This window comes from Onychomys torridus, chromosome 4 (genome assembly GCF_903995425.1).
Source record: "Onychomys torridus chromosome 4, mOncTor1.1, whole genome shotgun sequence".
NCBI classification, from domain to species: domain Eukaryota; kingdom Metazoa; phylum Chordata; class Mammalia; order Rodentia; family Cricetidae; genus Onychomys; species Onychomys torridus.
The window spans coordinates 50,437,600-50,457,221 of record NC_050446.1 but is presented as its reverse complement, the minus strand read 5'-3'; the positions used below and the strand labels follow the sequence as shown (position 1 = coordinate 50,457,221).

The following is a 19,622-nucleotide window of genomic DNA, read 5'->3' as shown; positions in this document are numbered from 1 at the left end:
TGGGCATCGACTTCCTTCAGCAGACTGTGACAATTTGTGTTTCTTTGGACAAATATAACTGGCAGGGCTCTAATCTTCTACAGTCAGGGTTATAACTGTAGGGTGGTAGGAAACTACACAGAAGCTGGACAGGGTGGAGGCAGCCTCTTCTCCTCTTCCTCCTGTTCGTCTCCTGTTTCAAAAATCTTTCACCATTTTTGCAAATAAATGTAAAATAAAACAAAATCTTATCAGTTTGCAAAGAATGTTAAATTGTTGAAGCTTACATTTGGGCTCTACATTTAAAAAAATTTTAAATCAACCTAAAAGGCCGTCAGTTAAGTAGGTGGTTAAACAAATAATACATTCATGTTCTAAAATACAGTGCAGTCTTTTGCTTATTTTTCACTTTTCTAAACGTGTTTTTGTGTGAGGTTGTGTGTGTGTGTGCTTGTGTGTGTGTGGCTGTGAGGCTGTATGCATGTGTGTGTGTATTTGACTGTGGAGGGTGTGTGTGTGTGTATGTGTATGTGTGACGAGCATGTGTGTGTGGCTGTGGGGGTATGTGCATGTGTGTGTGTGGCTGTGGGGGGTGTGTGTGACAGGATCTGTGGGGTGTGTGCATGTGTGTATGTGTGACCATGGAGTGTGTAGCTGTGTGTGTGTGTGTGTGTGTGTGTGTGTGTGTGTGTGTGACTGTGGAGTATGTGTGTGTGAGACTGGAGTGTGTGTGTGTGTGTCTGTATGTGTGTGTGTGTGTCTGAGGGGTGTGTGTATGTGTGTGTGTGTGTGTGTGTGTGACCATGGAATGTGTAGCTGTGGAGTGTGTGTGTGTGTGTGTGTGTATGTGTATGTGTGGCTGTGGGGTGTGTGTATGTGTGTGTGTATGTGTGACTATGGAATGTGTGGCTGTGGAGAGTGTGTGTGTGTGTGTATGTGTGACTATGGAATGTGTGGCTGTGGAGTGTGTGTACATGTGTGTGTGTTGCTGTGAGGTGTATGTATGTGTGACTGGAGTGTGTACATGTGTGTGGGGGGGGCTGTGGGGTGTGTGTGCAAGCAGGCAGGCAGCATGGCACTCTTGTGGAAGTCAGGACAACTCTGTAGAGTGCCCTTCCGTCTTGACATGAGCGGATCAGACCATTTCATCGTGTGGGTCCCGGGGAATGAACTCAGATTGTCAGGCTCAGGTGCCATGGCCATTACCCACAGAGCCATCCCACTGGCCCAGAGTTGATCATTTTTAAGAAAAACATAAAGATGAAAAAAATGCTGGCAAAAGTACATCTCAATAATGGACATTTCAAGAGACTATTGGCTATTTTTTCTCTTTGTTTAGTTATTTCTCCTGGTTGTTCGTTTGGTTGTTTGTTTGTTTGTTTTGTCTTTGGGTTTTTCGAGACAGGGTTTCTCTGTGTAGCTTTGGTGCCTGTCCTGGATCTTGCTCTGTAGACCAGGCTAGCCTCAAACTCACAGAAATCCTCCTGAGTTCTGGGATTAAAGGCATGCATCACCACCTCCCGGCTCTCCTGCATTTTTCTATTTGCTTTTTTATCACCCTATTAGTTTTGTTGTTTTGTTTTGTCTTATATTCCTGTTTTGTTTATCTGTTTTGAGACAGAGTCTATGTAGCCCAGGCTAGCTAGCCTGGTCCTCACGACATAATCCAGCCTGCTGGAACTCAAGATTCACTTGCCTCTCAGCCTCCCAAACCCAAGATTGCACAGTATTACCATGTGTTTTCTCTTGCTTAATCTCCCCTCCTCTTCCCTTAAGAGTCTCTTTGAAGATTATTTACTTGCTAAAGGTTAGGATATAACGCAAATAGATACTAATATGACAGTCAACCCAGTGAGGGGATCATAGTGACAGACTACCACCTCTTACTGTTTCTTCAACCACTGGACCCAAACCTCTTCTGTTCTGTTGGTAAGGCAACCCCTTAAAACTCCTCAGAGACACAATTAAGTGCATAATAAAGAGCGTGTCTGCCAGGCGGTGGTGGCACACACCTTTAATCCCAGCAGTCGGGAGGCAAGCAGGCGGATCTCTGTGAGTTCGAGGCCAGCCTGGGCTACCAGGTGAGTTCCAGGAAAGGCGCAAAGCTACACAGGGAAACCCTGTCTCGAAAAACCAAAACCAAAACCAAAACAAAACAAAAAAAAAAAAAACAAAAAAAAACAAAATCCCTCAGCTGAGTGAAGAAACCATCATCCCGTGGACGCCCAGTGCCCGCCTGCACTGGCATCACTGGCTTACGGCTTTTCCTGGGGCTAGGACGGGTAATACCCCTGTGTTTTCTCATGTGTATTTTCTTCCTTCTGCAGAACCAAAAGGAGCCGGTGCCAGTGGTGGTGGTGGCTACGGTGGAGGTGGTGGAGGTGGAGGAGGCAGCAGTGGCGGCAGTGGAAATTTTGGAGGGGGTGGACCCCCCGGATTGGGAGGACTATTCCAGGCCGGAATGCCGAAGCTGAGGTCCACCGCCAACAGGGATAATGGTATCTTCTGTCTTTCTCTGATGATCAGAACAACAGGCATTTTGGCAGTTTGGAGGCTTGGCGGACCTGCCTGAGGCTCTGTCTTTTAAAAAAAAATTTACATTGTTTAAGATGTCACCCTGTTTTATGAGGGACTCTACAGGGCCAGGCAGTCCTGTAGAGTTATGAAATATTTAGACAGTATCCTCAGGGTAGCCCATCCTCCATGCTTTTCTAAAGGGTGAGCTGCAGCCTGGAGGATGGAAAAGGGGAAGTGGGGGATGGGTCCTGCCTCCCCCAGACTCTACCCAGTATCCTGGGAGAGTAGCTTTCTATGTCAGACAGACACACATAAGTCATTTTCAAATACGCTATGGAGAATGTCCTAGAAAAATATAGCTACAGACCTCAATAAAGAGCAGCAGGTGCTTTGCATGGCAGATATTTGGTATTACAAATGTTCTGAGTGTTCTGAGTACCAATAGGACATCCCTTGTCTGAAATCCTGGAAAGTTGTATTTTGAACCATAGACACTGCAGTATTGGCAGGTCTATGATGATACAGCTTGGGGATGGGATACAAGCTCATCACAGAATTCACTTAGGATCCTAAGAGCCTTGTATACTCTCACAGAATTCACTTAGGATTCTAAGAGCCTTGTACACTCTCACAGAATTCACTTAGGAGTCTAAGAGCCTTGCACCTCTCACAGAATTCACTTAGGATTCTAAGAGCCTTGCACACTCTCACAGAATTCACTTAGGATTCTAAGAGCCTTGTACACTCTCACAGAATTCACTTAGGATTCTAAGAGCCTTGTACACTCAGCTTGAAGGTAAGCTCACACAACAGTCTGGACCCCTGGCGTTCACCGGAAGTCGAAGCCACTGGTCCTCAGGGGTGGCTGGCAAAGGGTCCTCTCTTGCCAGTCTTGTATTCAAATATAAAATCATTTCCCTAAAACACACAAAGGGATGTTAGGCAGCTGCCAGATGCATGAATTTGGTGCTTTGACAAAGGTAAAGAAATAAAAGAAAGAGAAAGCAAAATGAAGAAGACGCTGAAGTCAGTGCCGGCGGATGTGGCGCTGTTTTAGGACAGGTGTTGACTACAGCTTCCAGGTGAATTTGGAAGACATAGCACAAGCTGGTGACGCAGGTTATATCACCTAGTCCAGATAAAGACAGCTTTACAGTGCTAAAATCACAATTAAAAATTATCTCAGGTTCATGTTACTCCACTGAATAAACCTATCCAAGTGCTTCTTGTGTGGGAGATGAACTCTAACTCCTTCTGGCCTACAAGGCTCTTAGTAGCCTGGCCACTGGGGCTCCATTTCCTGTGGATTCAATCCTGTGGGGCTGAGGCACCCAGGCTTCTGTTTGGAGTGTGACGCTTCTGTCCATGTCAGGGCCTTTTGTGCCCAGAAGCCCTCACTACCTCAAGTACACTCCGCCTCACCTTCCCCAAGCTGGCCACTTCCTGTTAGCCTCAGTTCCCACAGCCTATTCACAGAGGCAGTCTCCAGGCCCCATCAGGTCTGATATCTCTTGATTTGGCTTCTCTTTAGTGCTAATAACGTTAGAAAATGCCTCTCACCAGCCTACCATTTCTCTCCTCACAAGAATATACAATACAGGAGAGAACTTTTGTGTTTTGCTTATCAAGCTATTTCTAACATCTAGAAAAATGGGTGTACAGTAAATATTTGTACGTTATTTAATTCACAGTTGAATTTCATGTAGCGGTAGTGTCCTACAGTTTCAGTGGTAACCATTTTTCCAGGAATCACTTGAGGAAGCTGGAGAGTCAGCTCAGGGGTTAAGAGCCCTGGCTGCTCTTCCACAGGACCTGGGTTTGAGCCCAGCACCTTCATGGCATGACAAGGCCAACTCCAGAAGATCCAAGGGCACCGGAAACATGTGACGCACATATGTAACATATGGCCAAAACACTCAGAATCATAATAAGTGAATCTTTACAAAAATAAAAAAAGAATTACGTTGGGTTTCAGACTTGGGAGGGGCTGTTTAGATTCCCTTTCTCCTTTCCCCTTAGTTCTTCCGTAATCATTTAGTTTGGCCAAATATCCACTACACTTGTTGAACAAAGGTCTTACAGAATTGTTACATCCAAGTGTGTATGGGGGAGTGCCTACTTCTTTGCAAATGAAGTTCTTCCTGTTTTCAATTTTTCCTTCCTAGTTTTTTTTTCTTAAATGCACTAGGTCCCACCCCTAAACACACACACAAGCGTGCGCACAAACACACACACACACACACACACACACACACACACACACACACACCTTGAGCTTTTTTTTTTCTCGAGGGGACTAGGTAAACCCTCCCACACAGAGACTTACTTTGGAGTAACTGCATTCACTCACCTAATATGGCTGACTAAACTGTGTTTCAAATCTGAGAAATACAAGGACCAAGCGAATAAAGAGTAGTGGAGGGCCATGACAGCTATTAGCACAAATCTATCCAGGCTATGCATGCCTTCTTGTTCTATGCAGTCAGAGACCTCTCCGGAACTTTCACCACAGATGCTTTAGTGCATTCTTTTGAAAGTCTGGCTGCAAAACCTGTACCTGGAAGATAAACAGAGCTGTATGTCTCTGCCTCCAGGAGACCCACACAAACACATCAAATAGTTGAAGGTTAGAAGCTAGTAGATTATTGACAATGAGTAGCTCTGTGGGAAAGGGCCAGCACCCACCCTTGCCCTCTGGTTTATTTAGGGACCTTCGCTTTTCAACAGGGTGTCTGTTTCCTTGTTCTTTAGATTCTGGAGGAAGCCGACCACCGATTTTGCCACCAGGAGGAAGAGCCACATCTGCCAAGCCCTTTTCGCCCCCAAGTGGCCCGGGGCGGTTCCCCGCACCCTCACCAGGACACAGGAGTGGTCCCCCAGAGCCACCCAGGAACCGAATGCCTCCCCCCAGGCCTGACGTGGGCTCAAAACCCGATAGCCTTCCCCCTCCGGTACCAAACACGCCGAGACCCATTCAATCGAGTCTGCACAGCCGGGCATCCCCGGCAGGGCTGGGGGCCCCCAGGCCCCCCTTTCCCGGAAACCGAGGTGCTGCTTTTGGAGCAGGCTCTGTGCGTCAGAACCCCTCGAGCTCCTCCTCTCCATTCTCCAGGCCCCCTCTGCCCCCCACCCCAAGCCGAGCCTTGGATGACAAGCCCCCTCCACCACCTCCTCCCGTGGGCAACAGGCCCTCCATCCACAGAGAAGCCGTCCCCTCTCCTCCCTCACAGAACAGCAAACCTCCAGTGCCTTCTACCCCACGGCCTGGGTCCGGGTCCCAGGCACCACCTCCTCCACCACCGCCCAGCCGGCCGGGCCCTCCTCCCCTGCCTCCGACTTCCAACGACGAGATCCCAAGGCTGCCACAGCGGAACCAGTCCCTCACCTCCTCTGCACCTCCTCTGCCTTCACCTGGACGCTCCGGGCCTCTCCCTCCCCCACCCAACGAGAGGCCCCCTCCTCCAGTGAGGGATCCGCCAGGCAGATCAGGTATGGCAAGACTGGGGGCATCATGTCCCAAAACCCTCCTCCCTCCAATCGCTCAGGCAACACTTTAAAAGTCAAGAACCAGTAAAGCCTTGGCTGCTGCGCAGTTGGTAGGCTGCCATGGTGGAGACATGGTAAACCTCCAGGAAAGGGCCGGATAGTTTGAGCAGACTGGCCGACCAACAAGTTGATGGTGAAAAGACAGGATCTTTCATCTTCCACCCTGCCCGGCTCTGCTAACCGGAAGCTGGGCTGTCTTGGTTGGGAGTAAGTTCCCATCTCACTCGGGAGCTCCATCAAAGCCGGAAGTTCCCACTTCTCCCTCTCTAAGCCAGGCTTCGAGTGCACCTCTCTGCCCATTAAAGTCAAATGTTTAAAGACGCAGTTTAGGCGAGCCGGAGAGGTGGCATGTTCAGAGGTTAAGAGCACTTCCCACCATTAGTAACGAATGTCCCGGGCAAAAGCCTGGATCTCTGGGGCTTGCTGGCTCCCAGTTCAGCCTAGAAAACGGGAGCTGCAGGTTCAGGAAGAGACTCGTGGCTCATATGTTACATTTTTGAAAAAACTGTTTCAAATGAGTTGGTAATATATGTCTTTATTTTATATATAAATATTTTTTTGAAACAGGGTCTCACTATGTAGCCCTGGCAGGCCTGGAACTCATTCTGTAGACCAGTCTAGCCTTAGACTCACAGAGATCCATCTCCCTCTACCTCCAGAGTGCTGGATTGTTTGTAGTACTTTTAATTCACTTTTTTACTTATTGCTCTTTGGCCACACTGTCGAAAGAGGTGACAACTATAGGGACCCAAGCTCCACAGCCTGCTAGCAGCACACTGGGGGCAGGACCCGCCACCTACTGTCTGTGGATCAGCAGTTTGTCCGTCCCCGTGCTCAGCTGCACCCTTCCGCCCCCTACCCCCCCCCCCCAAGAGGAATCATCTAGAAGTGACTCCCACAGTTCTCCAGATGACCATGTTTGGTTTCCTGGTACCACTTTTTCCTGGATACAGATCCTGTGTCTCACGGAAATAAGCTTGTGTGATCTGCCATAATATACTACACGTCTAAACACTCAGTATTGGGGCCAGCAAGATAATGGGCTCAGCCAAGCTAGATGTGTGTGACTCAAGCCTCATGCCTGAGTTTGATCCCCAGAATCCAGGTGCAGGTGACAGGGTAGAATAGACTCTCCAAAGTTGCCCTCTGACCTCCTCATGTGTGCCATGGCATGCATGTACACATACACACAGATAGTTTAATTTTTTTACTTAAAAAACTTAGTTCCTCTAAAGACCTAAACTAATCTTATAACTATTTTACTCCTTTTAAAGTTTTCTTTTTATAATGTCACAATAATTAGTTCAATAACTTTAAAGGATAAAGTGCTTTTTTTAAAAAAAAAGATTCATTTATTTATTGTCTATACAATGTTCTATCTGCATATATGGCTGCAGGCCAGAAGAGGGCACCAGATCTCATTACAGATGGTTGTGAGCCACCATGTGGTTGCTGGGTATTGAACTCAGGACCTTTGGAAGAGCAGTCAGTGCTCATAACCGCTGAGCCATCTCTCCAGCCCTGGTAAAGTGCTTTTTAAATGATATGGTTGTCAATATAAGTAGATTATCTGCTTTCAATTTTACTGTTTGGTCTCCAGCATCAGTGGTAGTAACTTGAAGCCATCCAGCAAGTTAGCTGCCATTATATGCACTTACTCTATATATCCACATGGATGTATGTCCGCTTCCTGTTTATATCATGACCAGAAGGGCTCTGCCAGTTCTCATTTTCCCTAGTTAAAGGGTGTGTATTCAGCAAGTGCTCCACCTTGCACAGTGATGATGACCACAGTGGCAATGTGGATATAAGGCAACGCATCACTAAATGTCTTGTCTCTTGCTCCAGGCCCCCTCCCACCACCACCTCCGATAAGCAGAAATGGAAGCACACCCCGGGCCCTGCCTGCCACCCCTCAGCTGCCATCCAGGAGTGGAGTGGACAGCCCCAGGAGTGGGCCGAGGCCTCCTCTTCCTCCCGACCGGCCGGGTGCAGGGGCACCGCCCCCACCCCCACCATCAACATCAGTTCGAAATGGCTTCCAAGACTCATCCTGTGAAGGTGTGTGATGTTTGCTTATTTGAAGTGCTTTTTCTGGTTCTGTCATTGTTATCCATACTGCACCAAACTGACATTTAGTTCTATCTATCTAACTAACTAACTAACTAACTAACTAACTAACTAACTAACGTAGTGAGGCTCACTAATCCTGTGGCGATACCCTTTCTCTCCCACTTTCCAAAAAGACAGCTCATTTCTTTTTTTTCTAGTTTGTCCCTCATTTAAGTTTCAGTGTGGCTAACTCATCAGTTCCAATGTAAGTCACCAGAGATCTTGTCATGGTTCTTTCGTGTTTGTAAATTACCATCTGATGACCTACATTTCTACACAGTTGGCTGTAAGGAACAGTGGCCCACAGTTATTAAGTTGCTTCCCTCTGCCATGTTAGGCTGGGCTGTTCTTCCAGAGGACCTGGGTTTGATTTCCAGAGGCCACGGGCTGACTCACAACCATGTGTAACTCCAGTTCCAGGTGATCAGATCCAATGCCCCCTCTGGCCTTCACAGGCACCGGGTACATACATACATACATGCTACATAGACATACATGCAGCCAAAACACCCATATCCATAAAATAAAAATAAGATGAAAAGTATTTGAATGTATCAGTTATTGCTGGGGCCAGCTGTGGAAAGAAAAGTTACCTGTATCTTAGCCTCCATCTTCTGAGAGAGTCCTGCTAGAGTGATATACTCCAGTTCCAATCATTTTGCTTTGCTTTGCAGGCCAGGATTGGTGAGGGAGCCGGGCACACCGGTCACACTGTCAGCTTCTCTGTGCGCTTCCGGCCACGAAACCAGAGCTGGTTTCTGAGCGGTCTGTCTCTTTGCCTTTCTTCCCAAGTCTTTCCAGCAGGTTCCTTGTGCTGAGGTTGTTTGTTTCTCCCCCAGATGAGTGGGAAAGCAGATTCTACTTCCATCCGGTTTCTGATTTGCCACCTCCAGAACCATATGTGCCAACAACCAAGACGTATCCCAGCAAACTGGCCAGAAATGAAAGCCGGAGTGAGTACCTCCATAGGGGCCTTGTGCAGGGCTTGCACTGTGAAAGCCTGGGCTCCCCTGAGTTGCACAGGAATGCCAGGCCTCTTGCCTGGAGTGGAACAGAAAACCCCACTTGGAGCTGTCTGCACACTGGTTGCCTCTCAAATACACTCAGAGTGAGAAATGACTCTCTGAAGGTGACATTACCAGTGTTAAGTTCTCTTACTTTGCTTCTTTGGGTAATCTCTCCCATTTTGACCTTCCTAGGACAGCAAAGGCCAATCCATCTTCTAGTCCTTCTAGTTTGAGATTGGCTTCTATATGACTGAAATGTCATATAAATTAAAACAAAACACTGCCTTGATCTTTTAAATGTATTGTGACCACAGTTTTGTGGTTATAGTGTCTGAAAATGTTGAATAGATCTATAATCTCACAGAGCAGATACTTTCTTTTTACCAGATCCTCTTCCTGTTGCTATCCATCTCGTTCTGACCATTTCGGTGGTAGGTTTTTGCATAGCATTGCTGAGTAAACACACCCCTGTATTATCACATGGTTTTATTCCATGGGTATCTGTTAAGTCTGCATGGAAGACTTAGCCAGGGTTGCACATTTGGATGGTTTCCCATTGCTTGCTAATGTCTGCACTGCCTGCCGTAATAAAGCACATCATTCCTCCCCTGTGGAAGAAGAAATGTGAACAGATACATTGGAATTTCACAGCGATACCTGCACAGGACAAAAAAAATTAACATGAAGTATGCAAAAGTAGCTTGCAGAGCCCTAAGCCTCAGAACTAGATCCCTCATGTCAGACAGTGGACACAGCACCCATTGCCAGGTCCGTGCTCCCTAGCAGAGTCCCTCATAAACATCCAGAGTCCCTCATAAACATCCAGAGCCCCTCATAAACATCCAGAGTCTGCTGAGTCTCTCAGCACACAACTCTCACACAGCTGCTGCTCTGTGAATTCCCAGCCTTTGAGCAGCTTAAGATCAGCGGAAATTGAGGCTAATTGGAGACAAAGTCACTGGTTTCAGGAGGAACTTACACACAAAAAAGGCAGGGTCTAAAGAAGAGCCAGTGCCTTGGGTTACAGTGCAGGACCATACCAGCAGCTTTTATTCTGTACATTTTGAGGTAAATGAAACAAACCAAATATTTGGTTTGTGCCTCTGACTTCAAAGAGTTAGAAAATATTGCAGGGAATTTTCCAAGAGCAAATGCCAGAAGTAAACAAAATATTGTTACTTGAAAGAAAAACCTCTAATCCTAGAAATTTCATTTAGTTGGAATACTGCATTTGTAGGCAGAGCATGCCCAAAGTTACAGCTATAAGGAAACTCTCATGTTGGTGGTTGAAGTTTTGCATGAAAATAAGCATCACGTGGAACAGATAGATGTCTTTGGTTATTTTGTGAATGAGTGTGTATATGCCCGTGTGTGTTCATCTGTAGGGCATGTCTATCTGTTAAGGGAACTAGAATGAATTTATTGAAGGAGTTGTTTGTTTAAACTCCAAATACGTCCCTCACTTATCATATGCATTTTAATAGAATTTAAATATCACTCATGTTGTTAAATCAATAGCAGAACCATCTTCCCATGCCCTCTAGATTTCGATGTTACAGCGAAACATACCCCTTCCCTTTCCCATCCTCCTCTCTTTATGACTCCAGTGAGTGATTTGAGGACCAGAACAATGGCCTGCTCCCTATTACAGAGTTCTTGAGTGACACAGACCCTGAAAGAGAGTAGGCGTCTAAAATCATTTTTAAATTGCTAATTTTTCACTGCCACCCCCAATTTTACAGATTTGCTTTCAATATTAATGAAATGTACTTAAAACATTTTAATAGCAAATCATCTAATGAAAATAAAGTTCTATCAGAGGACATGTTTTATTCTGCTCCTCTAGCTGCCTCAGCCTCTCAGACAAAGGTGGGGGAGGGGAGTACACTTTGAATGGTGCCTCATTGCAGCCTTGTACAAGGCCACCTCTTACCTCACTGGCCACTTGTGGTGTATCAAGTACAGTCAGGTGGCATGGCTGACTTACATACAGATAAGTCTTTGTGCAGATGACTTCTCAAGAAAAGATTTAGGGGACTGGAGAGATGGCTCAGAGGTTAAGAGCACTGGCTGCTCTTCCAGAGGTCCTGGGTTCAATTCCCAGCAACCACATGGTGGCTCACAACCATCTAAAAATGAGATCTGGTGCCCTTCTCTGGCATGCAGGCAGACATGCAGGCAGAACACTGTATTCATGATAAATAAATAAATCTTTTTTTAAAAAGAATTAGTTGCAAAGGTGAAAGGAAAAGGCAAGACTGGCCTACCATGTTTTCCTTACTCAGACCCTCGCCCAGAAGTCCTTGAATCCATAGATTCCCTGCAGGATGGCTCTGAGGAATGAATCAGTGCAACACTCTAAGTTTAGAACATGAATGAATGACATGTCCCTCTGGTAGACCTGCCCACAGCATCTGAGCATCCTGTTAGATCCTCCAGGAAGCATGGCAGATGAATGAACATTTTTAAATGTGAGTGGATTTTAAACCGGGTCCCAGTGCAATCATAACCCCCAAGTGGGTTTTCATGGCTTTAAAAAGCACGCAGTAATAGAGTGAAAGGAAATATTTGGGAATCATCTCTGATAAGAGATTAATATGCAGAATTTATAAAGAATTCCTGTAACTTAACAATGAGAACAAACTGGGCTGGTGAGATTGCTCACTGGGTAAAGGCCCTGGCTGCCAAGCCTGACTTCAGTCCCTGGGATCCATGTGGTGGAAAGAGAGATCTGACCCCCATAAGTTGTCCTCTGAACAGGCTGTGAAACACTTGTGCCTCCTATATCACAATAAGTAAGTGTAAAAACATTTTTTAAATAAAAAATTAAAAATAGATTCAAGACTTCAGTAGACATTTTTAGAGAAGGTATGTGCATGGCTGATAAGCATATGAAAGTTGCTCAACACCACTGATCTTTATGGAAATGTAAAGGACACAGTGAGATACAACTTCCCTGGATCCATTAGCCTAACCCAAGAAAAAGAGACTGATCTATAGGACAGTTTATACAGTACAATTCAATGTGCCACCAGTAATTACATTTTCACGGAGTATTAGCTTTGGAAAATGTTCTAGAATCCTAACTTAGAAAAAAAGGCAACTGTGTCTCAATAAAACACATGCACACAATGTTGATCCGAGGGAACAAGAAGGTGTGAGTTTTTTGTTTTGTTTTTGTTCATCTATATTTTCTAAATCTTTAATCCATACACACTATACGATGAAAAGAAAACACATTTATTTTTACATAACTGTGAGGAGATCACCAGTACCCATCCCATACTCAGTCGCCAGCACCCATCATAATCTACTTGTTGATTCACATCACTCTCTGCTTCCCTACTTCCGGCCTGATCTCTGGGTAAGGCAGTGAGCACCTCTGCAACCATCTTGGGAGTTCCACAGTAAACTCACGCTTCTAACCAAAATTATATTTCATCTTTTTTTTTTTCTTTTAATCAAGGTGGATCCAACCGAAGAGAAAGGGGCGCCCCACCCCTTCCTCCCATCCCGAGGTGATCTCTGCCTGCTCGTCTCTACCCAAGCTCCAAAGCTGCTTGTGTTGTTGCTGTTTGAAAACCGCATGCCCCCTCCCCTTCCTCTGTCCCTCCCAGAGACCGAAGGAGGGAAGAACGAAGCTGGGGGACTGCGTTGGTGGGGGGAGGGGATCAGGAAAGATGCACCTAGCTGTTTATGTTGTATATAGTCTTCAGCGATTGCTTGCGTCAGCTGCAACCTGCCGGGGTCGGCTGCCGGGATCGATCAGCTTTTGTTCCAAGTAGGCAGAGACGAACTGCATCCCAGCTTTCAGCCCCCACAAAGTCAGACGTTCACTGCTTATTTGCCACAGACTGTAGTTGTTAAATTCCCTGAGAGCTGGTTTTGTCCGTGCCTTTCTCGCTCACGTGGCCTCCGGTCTATTTCCAAGAACCACAGACGGTCCGAGCACGTTGCAGAACAAGGCTCCCGTAAATGAAACCCTGTGGTTATCCAATATCCAATCCTTGGCAGCCTGAGGTAGGCTCCAGGGCAGAGTTGTCTAACAGAAACATACTGTGAGCCCCATACCCAATCTTAAAATGACCAGCAGCCATATTTTGTAAAGACAAAAAGAAACAAGTGAAAAGAATTCCATTTTACTTAACTCTATGCATTTGAAATACCACGTCAGCCTGTAATCAGTATAGAAATTATGAGATATTTATATTTTTGGTACTAACTCTTCACACTCTGGTGATCATTCTGTACTTAGAACAAACACATCACCAGGTTTTGGGTGTCCTGTAGCCACACGTGCCTAAGCACCATACTGTCAGACTGTCTGGATCTGGAAGATAGGAGCTAGGACAGAAACCTCTTGTCTAAACAGGCAAATTGAGTTTTAAACAATTCAAAAGAAGCCCCAGTACACAGTCAGAACTCAATACCGTGTTTGGCAGACAGTGAAACGTTGGGTTTGGGCCCCTTATTTCGCCTTTTTTCTTAATATGTATGTACAGGTATTTCTTCAGAGTGTCTGTCAGAAGTTGATCTAGTACCGTTTGCACTTGCATGGAATAAAGCAACTAAACTGCAAGCTGGTGGGCACTTCCCAGCGCAGGACCAGCTCACTAGTCAGCCTTGCAGATCTCAAGTGGCCCTCAGTCCTCCACCCCAGAGCAACTCCTTCCTCAGGGCCAGCAGGAAAGGCCTGGAAGGCAGAGAAGGTATAAAAACAGAATTATGGGGGAAGAGAACAGATTTGAGGTGATGGGCAGAACTCTACAAAACCCACTGAGGTCAAGTGGATTGATTAAGGAGCTTACCAGTAGAAACTGGGAAGAACTGGTTTTGAATCTCTTGGGAGAATCACTTGTTCTGGACCTATACAGAGTAGGGAATGCCCCCACAGGACCACAGAAAGCACCAGGCTTGCCTTTTTCTATACATATAATTTTGTTTACAATCTTACTGGGACTTTTAAATCTAGCTATAGAGTTGGAAGAAGATTTCCATTTTGATGTCTTATATAGTTAGGTTTAACATTACCATCGTCTATTATAGCACATGGCCACATGTGTGTATCTACCTGAACTTGGGTTTTGGGGTCCAGTGTATGGCTCACATGTTGCTGGGAGATGCTAACAAAAAAAAAATCAATCCAAAGAAAAGTGGAAAGACATTTCTATTTATAGAATAATTGTTTCATTTATATGGAAGCAGAACTTAGGAGTTCTAATAGGTGAAATGTCTAATAAATTATGAAGTGACTGATTTGAATATATTGTATTTTTATAACTTTCTTTGCCAAAGCCCTGAACTTAGAACTTTAAAGAGTCATTCTCCTCTCTTTTGTCTGCCATTTGTCTGTCTTTCATGAGAATGAAGAAATAAAAGGCTTAACAAGCTTGACATGTTTTATTTCTAACATTTTTATAATGTATTTTGAATTCTTTGTGCTGATGTTCACTATACTAAACATCCTTTTGCTAGACTCCAAGTGACCCACTCTACTAAAAATAGAATTGTTCCTTTCTTGTGCTATGTGTGGCAGATAAAAGTCTGACTCAAAAGACTTGGGTCTGAATTTTTTTAAGGGATAGTGAAAACTGGACAAGTCCTAGCATGTCGCAATTTTTCGGGCACATTTCTAAATTAGAAATAGGGTCACAGCTCAGAGTTGCCATTCATAATAAAGAAGATTTAGAATGTATCTTTCAAAGAATGTTTCAGTAATACACTTACATCCTTTCTCTAGAAATTAGTAACCCAGTTGCATTTGAAATTCTGGGGAAGTTCTGTGCTTAGCTTACCCTATGGCAGATCACAAAAAAAACCCAACTGTTTTCTTCCCTGAAATCAAAGCTTACATGTATGTTTTTTTTCCATAATATTTCCAGTTATGTGTATTCAAAATGCAATACAGTATTTTAACATTCACAAATCATTTTATATGGAAATATATTGCAGTATTAAAATTCAGTGTTCAGTGTCTCCTTCACTATGCATTTTATTTACTGAAAGCTGAGAAATGTTTAACCCAATGGTGCCTTACTCTGTGATCTGAAAGGAATGGACTTTTTGTGTCCAAGTATGGACTATTTACATATTTGTAAAAACTGTTAGGCCTTTATATTTTAACTTGTAATAGCAATTTTGTTATTGTAATAACAGAAATAGGGTGGTTATTACAGTATCCTCAGATTTGGGGTATGAAATGGAGTTTCCCCGTTTATAGGTAGGCAGGGGCTGTAGAGGAATTTTTTCACACCACCACACTGTGTAAACAGACACTTAGGTATCTGTGTCGTCAGGGTAGTTAAATGGTAGGGTAGACTCTACCCTGACACCTGCATCTTTGTAAGTTAGCCAGACAATAAATAAAACACGGAATGATACGGTGTCAACTTGTGGCTTTCTTATTAACAAAAAAGGTTTGTTTTATACTATGGTAGAGACAAACTCAGAAAAGGTCCTCTGAAGTAAATACTCATTACTCATCACACCTCAAGATCCCGTCTCGGCTGTCTTTCCTGAGATGATACCTTAGTCAGTCTGTAAAATGGATGCAGGAAGCGATGGAAGAGGGAGCCGCAGACTGACAGGGCACAGACAGATCTGGGAAAACCACAGGATCCTAGCAACCCAAGAGCTTCCCAAGCCATCTGTCACGTGTGCCTCGCATGCATGCTTGTCGGCACAGCACAGTGGTTGAGAAGACCTGGCCTCATCTCTTTGCTCCAAGTTGGTTCTCTAAGCCCGCACTGTAGGTACAAAGTGAGGAACCGTCGAGCGGCATCAGCATGTGTTAGACCAGGGGAAGCATTCAGCACTGACTGACTGGAGTAACGGGGCGAGAGGTTTCTACTAGCATTCATGCAGTGATCCCAAGTCTACCAGAGTCCTCTAGAGGAGGGTTTACAGGTGATTTGACAGGAAAGAAGCACTAGCAGATGAATACTCCCACCAGAAGTGCAAGCTCTACGCTCGGAGTTTGAGATATGGTTCATCATGTCAGGGAAGCGTGACCACAGGCTGGTCACAGTGCATCTGCAGTCGGGAAGGGGAGAGAACCAGTACTGCTTCTCAGCTTGCTGTCTCCTTTTAATTCAGGCTGGGAACCGCAGACCATGGAACGATGCTGCCCACAGCGAGGGTGGATCTCCCCAACCCCTTTGATTAGAAGAATCTAGAACTTGACAGTCATTCCCTGAGGCTTTTCTCCTAGGTGATCCAGGTCCTGTAGACAATATTAACTAACCATCATTCTCATGTTACCAGCCAATTAGGTTCAATCTGAAGTCACAGAAATTAAGAGCCAGAAAGAACCTTCTAGATAGGGCAGCTACAGAACGCACGTCTACAGTGGGATACTTCTGAGTGGAAAGTGATGATAAGCTTCCATGGCACCACAGGTAGCCACTGAGGCTGCCTCAGTAAACTAGGCCATGTGGTCTCCTCTCTCAGAAGTCATTCAGTCCAGCCCTGTCATCTCTCAGGTGGGCGATTGAACGTCCATCAAATGGCAGCTGTGGGCACACAGACACACCATGGGGTGATGAAAATCCTCCCTGACCTGTTCCATAGGTCTCACACTTGTTGCAAAGGAAAGCCAAAGGAGAAGCCACAGAGTCAGCATGCTCACACACACACACACACACACACACACACACACACACACACACACACCTGGGTTTGGACCCTAGCTCAGCCCAGCCATTTCTCCCGTAAGGCCACAGATGGGTTACTTAACCACTCTGCATTCCCTCCCTCCACTGTACAGTGCTTACAACACATACACAAACCTCAGACCAAACAACATGTACTTGGTGCTCCAAAACAGTCAATTCTAAATCATTTGCTAGTCCCGTAGCAAACACACACTAAAGAAAGGGAAGAATTCTCCACACCAAGAAGTCTGATGAAATTTAATTACAGAGTGGTTAGAATTAAAAATTCATGTCAAAACTGGCCTCATTTGTTAAACTGAAATTGCTTATTTGTTGGTCTATTTAGTAAGACTTTAGTGAACATTTGGTGTGTGCTAGCTTCACGTCAGCAGAAGTGCAGCCCACCATGTCTGTTGTCAGAGGATTGACCTCAGAGTGCTGGCGAGGCCACTGTGTACAGAAGGACTTCACTCAGCCAGCATGGGGCTTTCTGTAACAGTAGACACCCCCATGCCCTTCTCCCTGCCCCATTAAGTAATGTGTCTAGTTCCTTTGTTCCTGTCATCTCAAGGGTAAATTACATCAATTTTGTCTTTAATTTTTAACCTACAGGAAAATTGGGAGGAAAAAAAAAACAACGCCATTAGAAACGTCCAAACCCAGGTTTGTGTGTGCACGTATGCGTGCGTGCGTGCGTGCGTGCGTGCGTGTGTGTGTGTGTGTGTGTGTGTGTATAAGCATGCTGACTCTGTGGCTTTCCATTGGCTTTCCTTTGCAACAAGTGTGAGACCTATGGAACAGGTCAGGGAGGATTTTCATCACTCTCCAGTGTGTCCGTGTGTCCGCAGCTGACAGTTGATGTGGGGAAGGGTTGTTTCAATTTGTTTGAAAAACAAATTCAAGGATTCCAGTTCCCTAAATAGTCCAACTAACCGGAGGCTTCCTGGATTAATAATGTTACCAGTTCACATAGAGTGGCTCCTTTCCCACCGTCTCTGCAGCCTTGCTCTGCTGCACACCCCCCATGGAACACCTGCTACACCACCACCCCCAACCCATGTCCAGCTAGGGACTTAGAGAACCACATGTTGTGTAGCAGTCTAGTCATCTTTGTTTTACATCTAGTATCCTCCTTTGAGTGAGTACATACCACGTTTGTCCTTCTGAGTCTGGGTTACCTCACTCAGGATGATTTTTTTCTAGATCCATCCATTTGCCTGCAAACCTCATGATGTCATTGTTTTTCTCTGCTGAGTAGTACTCCATTGTGTATATGTACCATATTTTCTTTATCCATTCTTCAGTTGAAGGGCATCTAGGTTGTTTCCAGGTTCTGGCTATTACAAACAAAGCTGATACGAACATAGCTGAGCAAATGCCTTTGTGGTATGATTGAGCATTCCTTGGGTATATGCACAAGAGTGCTACAGCTGGGTCTCGGGCAAGATTGATTTCCAGTTTTCTAAGGAAGCGCCATATTGATTTCCAAAGCGGCTGTACAAGCTTGCATTCCCACCAACAGTGTAGGAGAGTTCCCCTTGCTCCACATCCTCTCCAACATAAGCTGTCTTCTGTGTTTTTGATCTTAGCCATTCTGACAGGTGTAAAGTGGTATCTCAGAGTCTATTTGCATTTCCGGGATAATTAGGGATGTTGAGCAATTCCTTAAATGTCTTCCAGCCATTTGAACTTCCTCTGTTGAGAATTCTCTGGAGGCTACCTAGGAAAGACACAGGGATCACCCAATGACAGAGAAATGGATGAGATCTACATGAACAACCTGGATGACAGTGGGAGTAATGAAGGGCAAGGTTTGAGGGAAAGAAAGCTTAGGGGAGCAGGATCCCAGCTGGATCAAGAACAGAAAGGGAGAATGAGGAATAACAGACCATGATAAATGAAGACCACATGAGAACAGGAATAGGCAGAGTGCTAGAGAGGTCCCCAGAAATCCACAATGATACATCCTCTGTAGTCTGCTGGCAATGGTCGAGAGAAAGCCTGATCTGACCTAGTCTGGTGATCAGATGACTAAACACCCTAACAGTCGTCTTGGAACTCTCATCCAATAACTGATGGAAGTGGATGCAGAGATCCTCAGCCAGGCCCCAGGTGGAGCTCCAGGTGTCCAACTGTCGAGAAAGAAGAGGGTCTGCAAGAGCGTGAATTGTTGAATCCAAGATTGCAAAAAGCACAGGGACAAGTAGCCAATCGAATGGAAGCACATGAATTATGAACCAAAGGCTATGGAGCCCCCAGCTGGATCAGGCCCTCTGGATAAGTGAGACAATTGAATAGCTTGAACTGTTTGGGAGGCACCCAGGCAGTGGGACCCAGACCTGTCCTTAGTGCATGAGCTGGCTGTTTGGAACCTTGGGCTTACACAGGGACACTTTGCTCAGCCTGGAAGGAGGGGACAGGACCTGCCTGTACTGAATCCACCAGGTTTAAATGAATCCCCCGGGGAGTCTTGGCCCTGGAGGAGATGGGAATGGAGGGGAGGGGTTGGGGGGAAGGTGGGGGTGTGGCGGGATGGGGGAGGACAGGGGAACCCATGGATGATGTGTAAAGTTAAAACACAAATATAATAATAATAAAAAAGAAAAAAAGAAAAAAGGAAAAAAAAAAGAGAACCACATGTAAGTGGCTGATGAGTGTTTAGAAACGTCCTGTCCCATCAGCATTACAACACAGATCCATTTGTCTTAAAATATTGCTTCTGTTAGTACACAGGTTCATTTTTCCTGCAGCTAATTAAACTCAAGCTTTGAGGACTCCACATATAAACGTAGTGCAAGAGGAGACCACT

General features: G+C 45.3%; 1 protein-coding gene across 5 annotated transcripts in view; it reads left to right on the top strand.

Moving 5' to 3' along the window:
- Wipf1 (WAS/WASL interacting protein family member 1) overlaps positions 1-15,550 on the top strand; it is a 110,044-nt gene extending 94,494 nt beyond the window's left edge. For all 5 annotated transcript variants that reach the window (XM_036185084.1, XM_036185086.1, XM_036185087.1 and 2 more), the window contains exons 4-8: positions 2,307-2,477; positions 5,248-5,985; positions 7,891-8,103; positions 8,994-9,107; positions 12,628-15,550. In XM_036185084.1, the coding sequence (XP_036040977.1) occupies positions 2,307-2,477; positions 5,248-5,985; positions 7,891-8,103; positions 8,994-9,107; positions 12,628-12,683 (1,292 nt within the window). In that variant the 3' untranslated portion in view covers positions 12,684-15,550. The remainder of the gene's footprint in view (positions 1-2,306; positions 2,478-5,247; positions 5,986-7,890; positions 8,104-8,993; positions 9,108-12,627) is intronic.
- Positions 15,551-19,622: the final 4,072 nt, after the last annotated feature.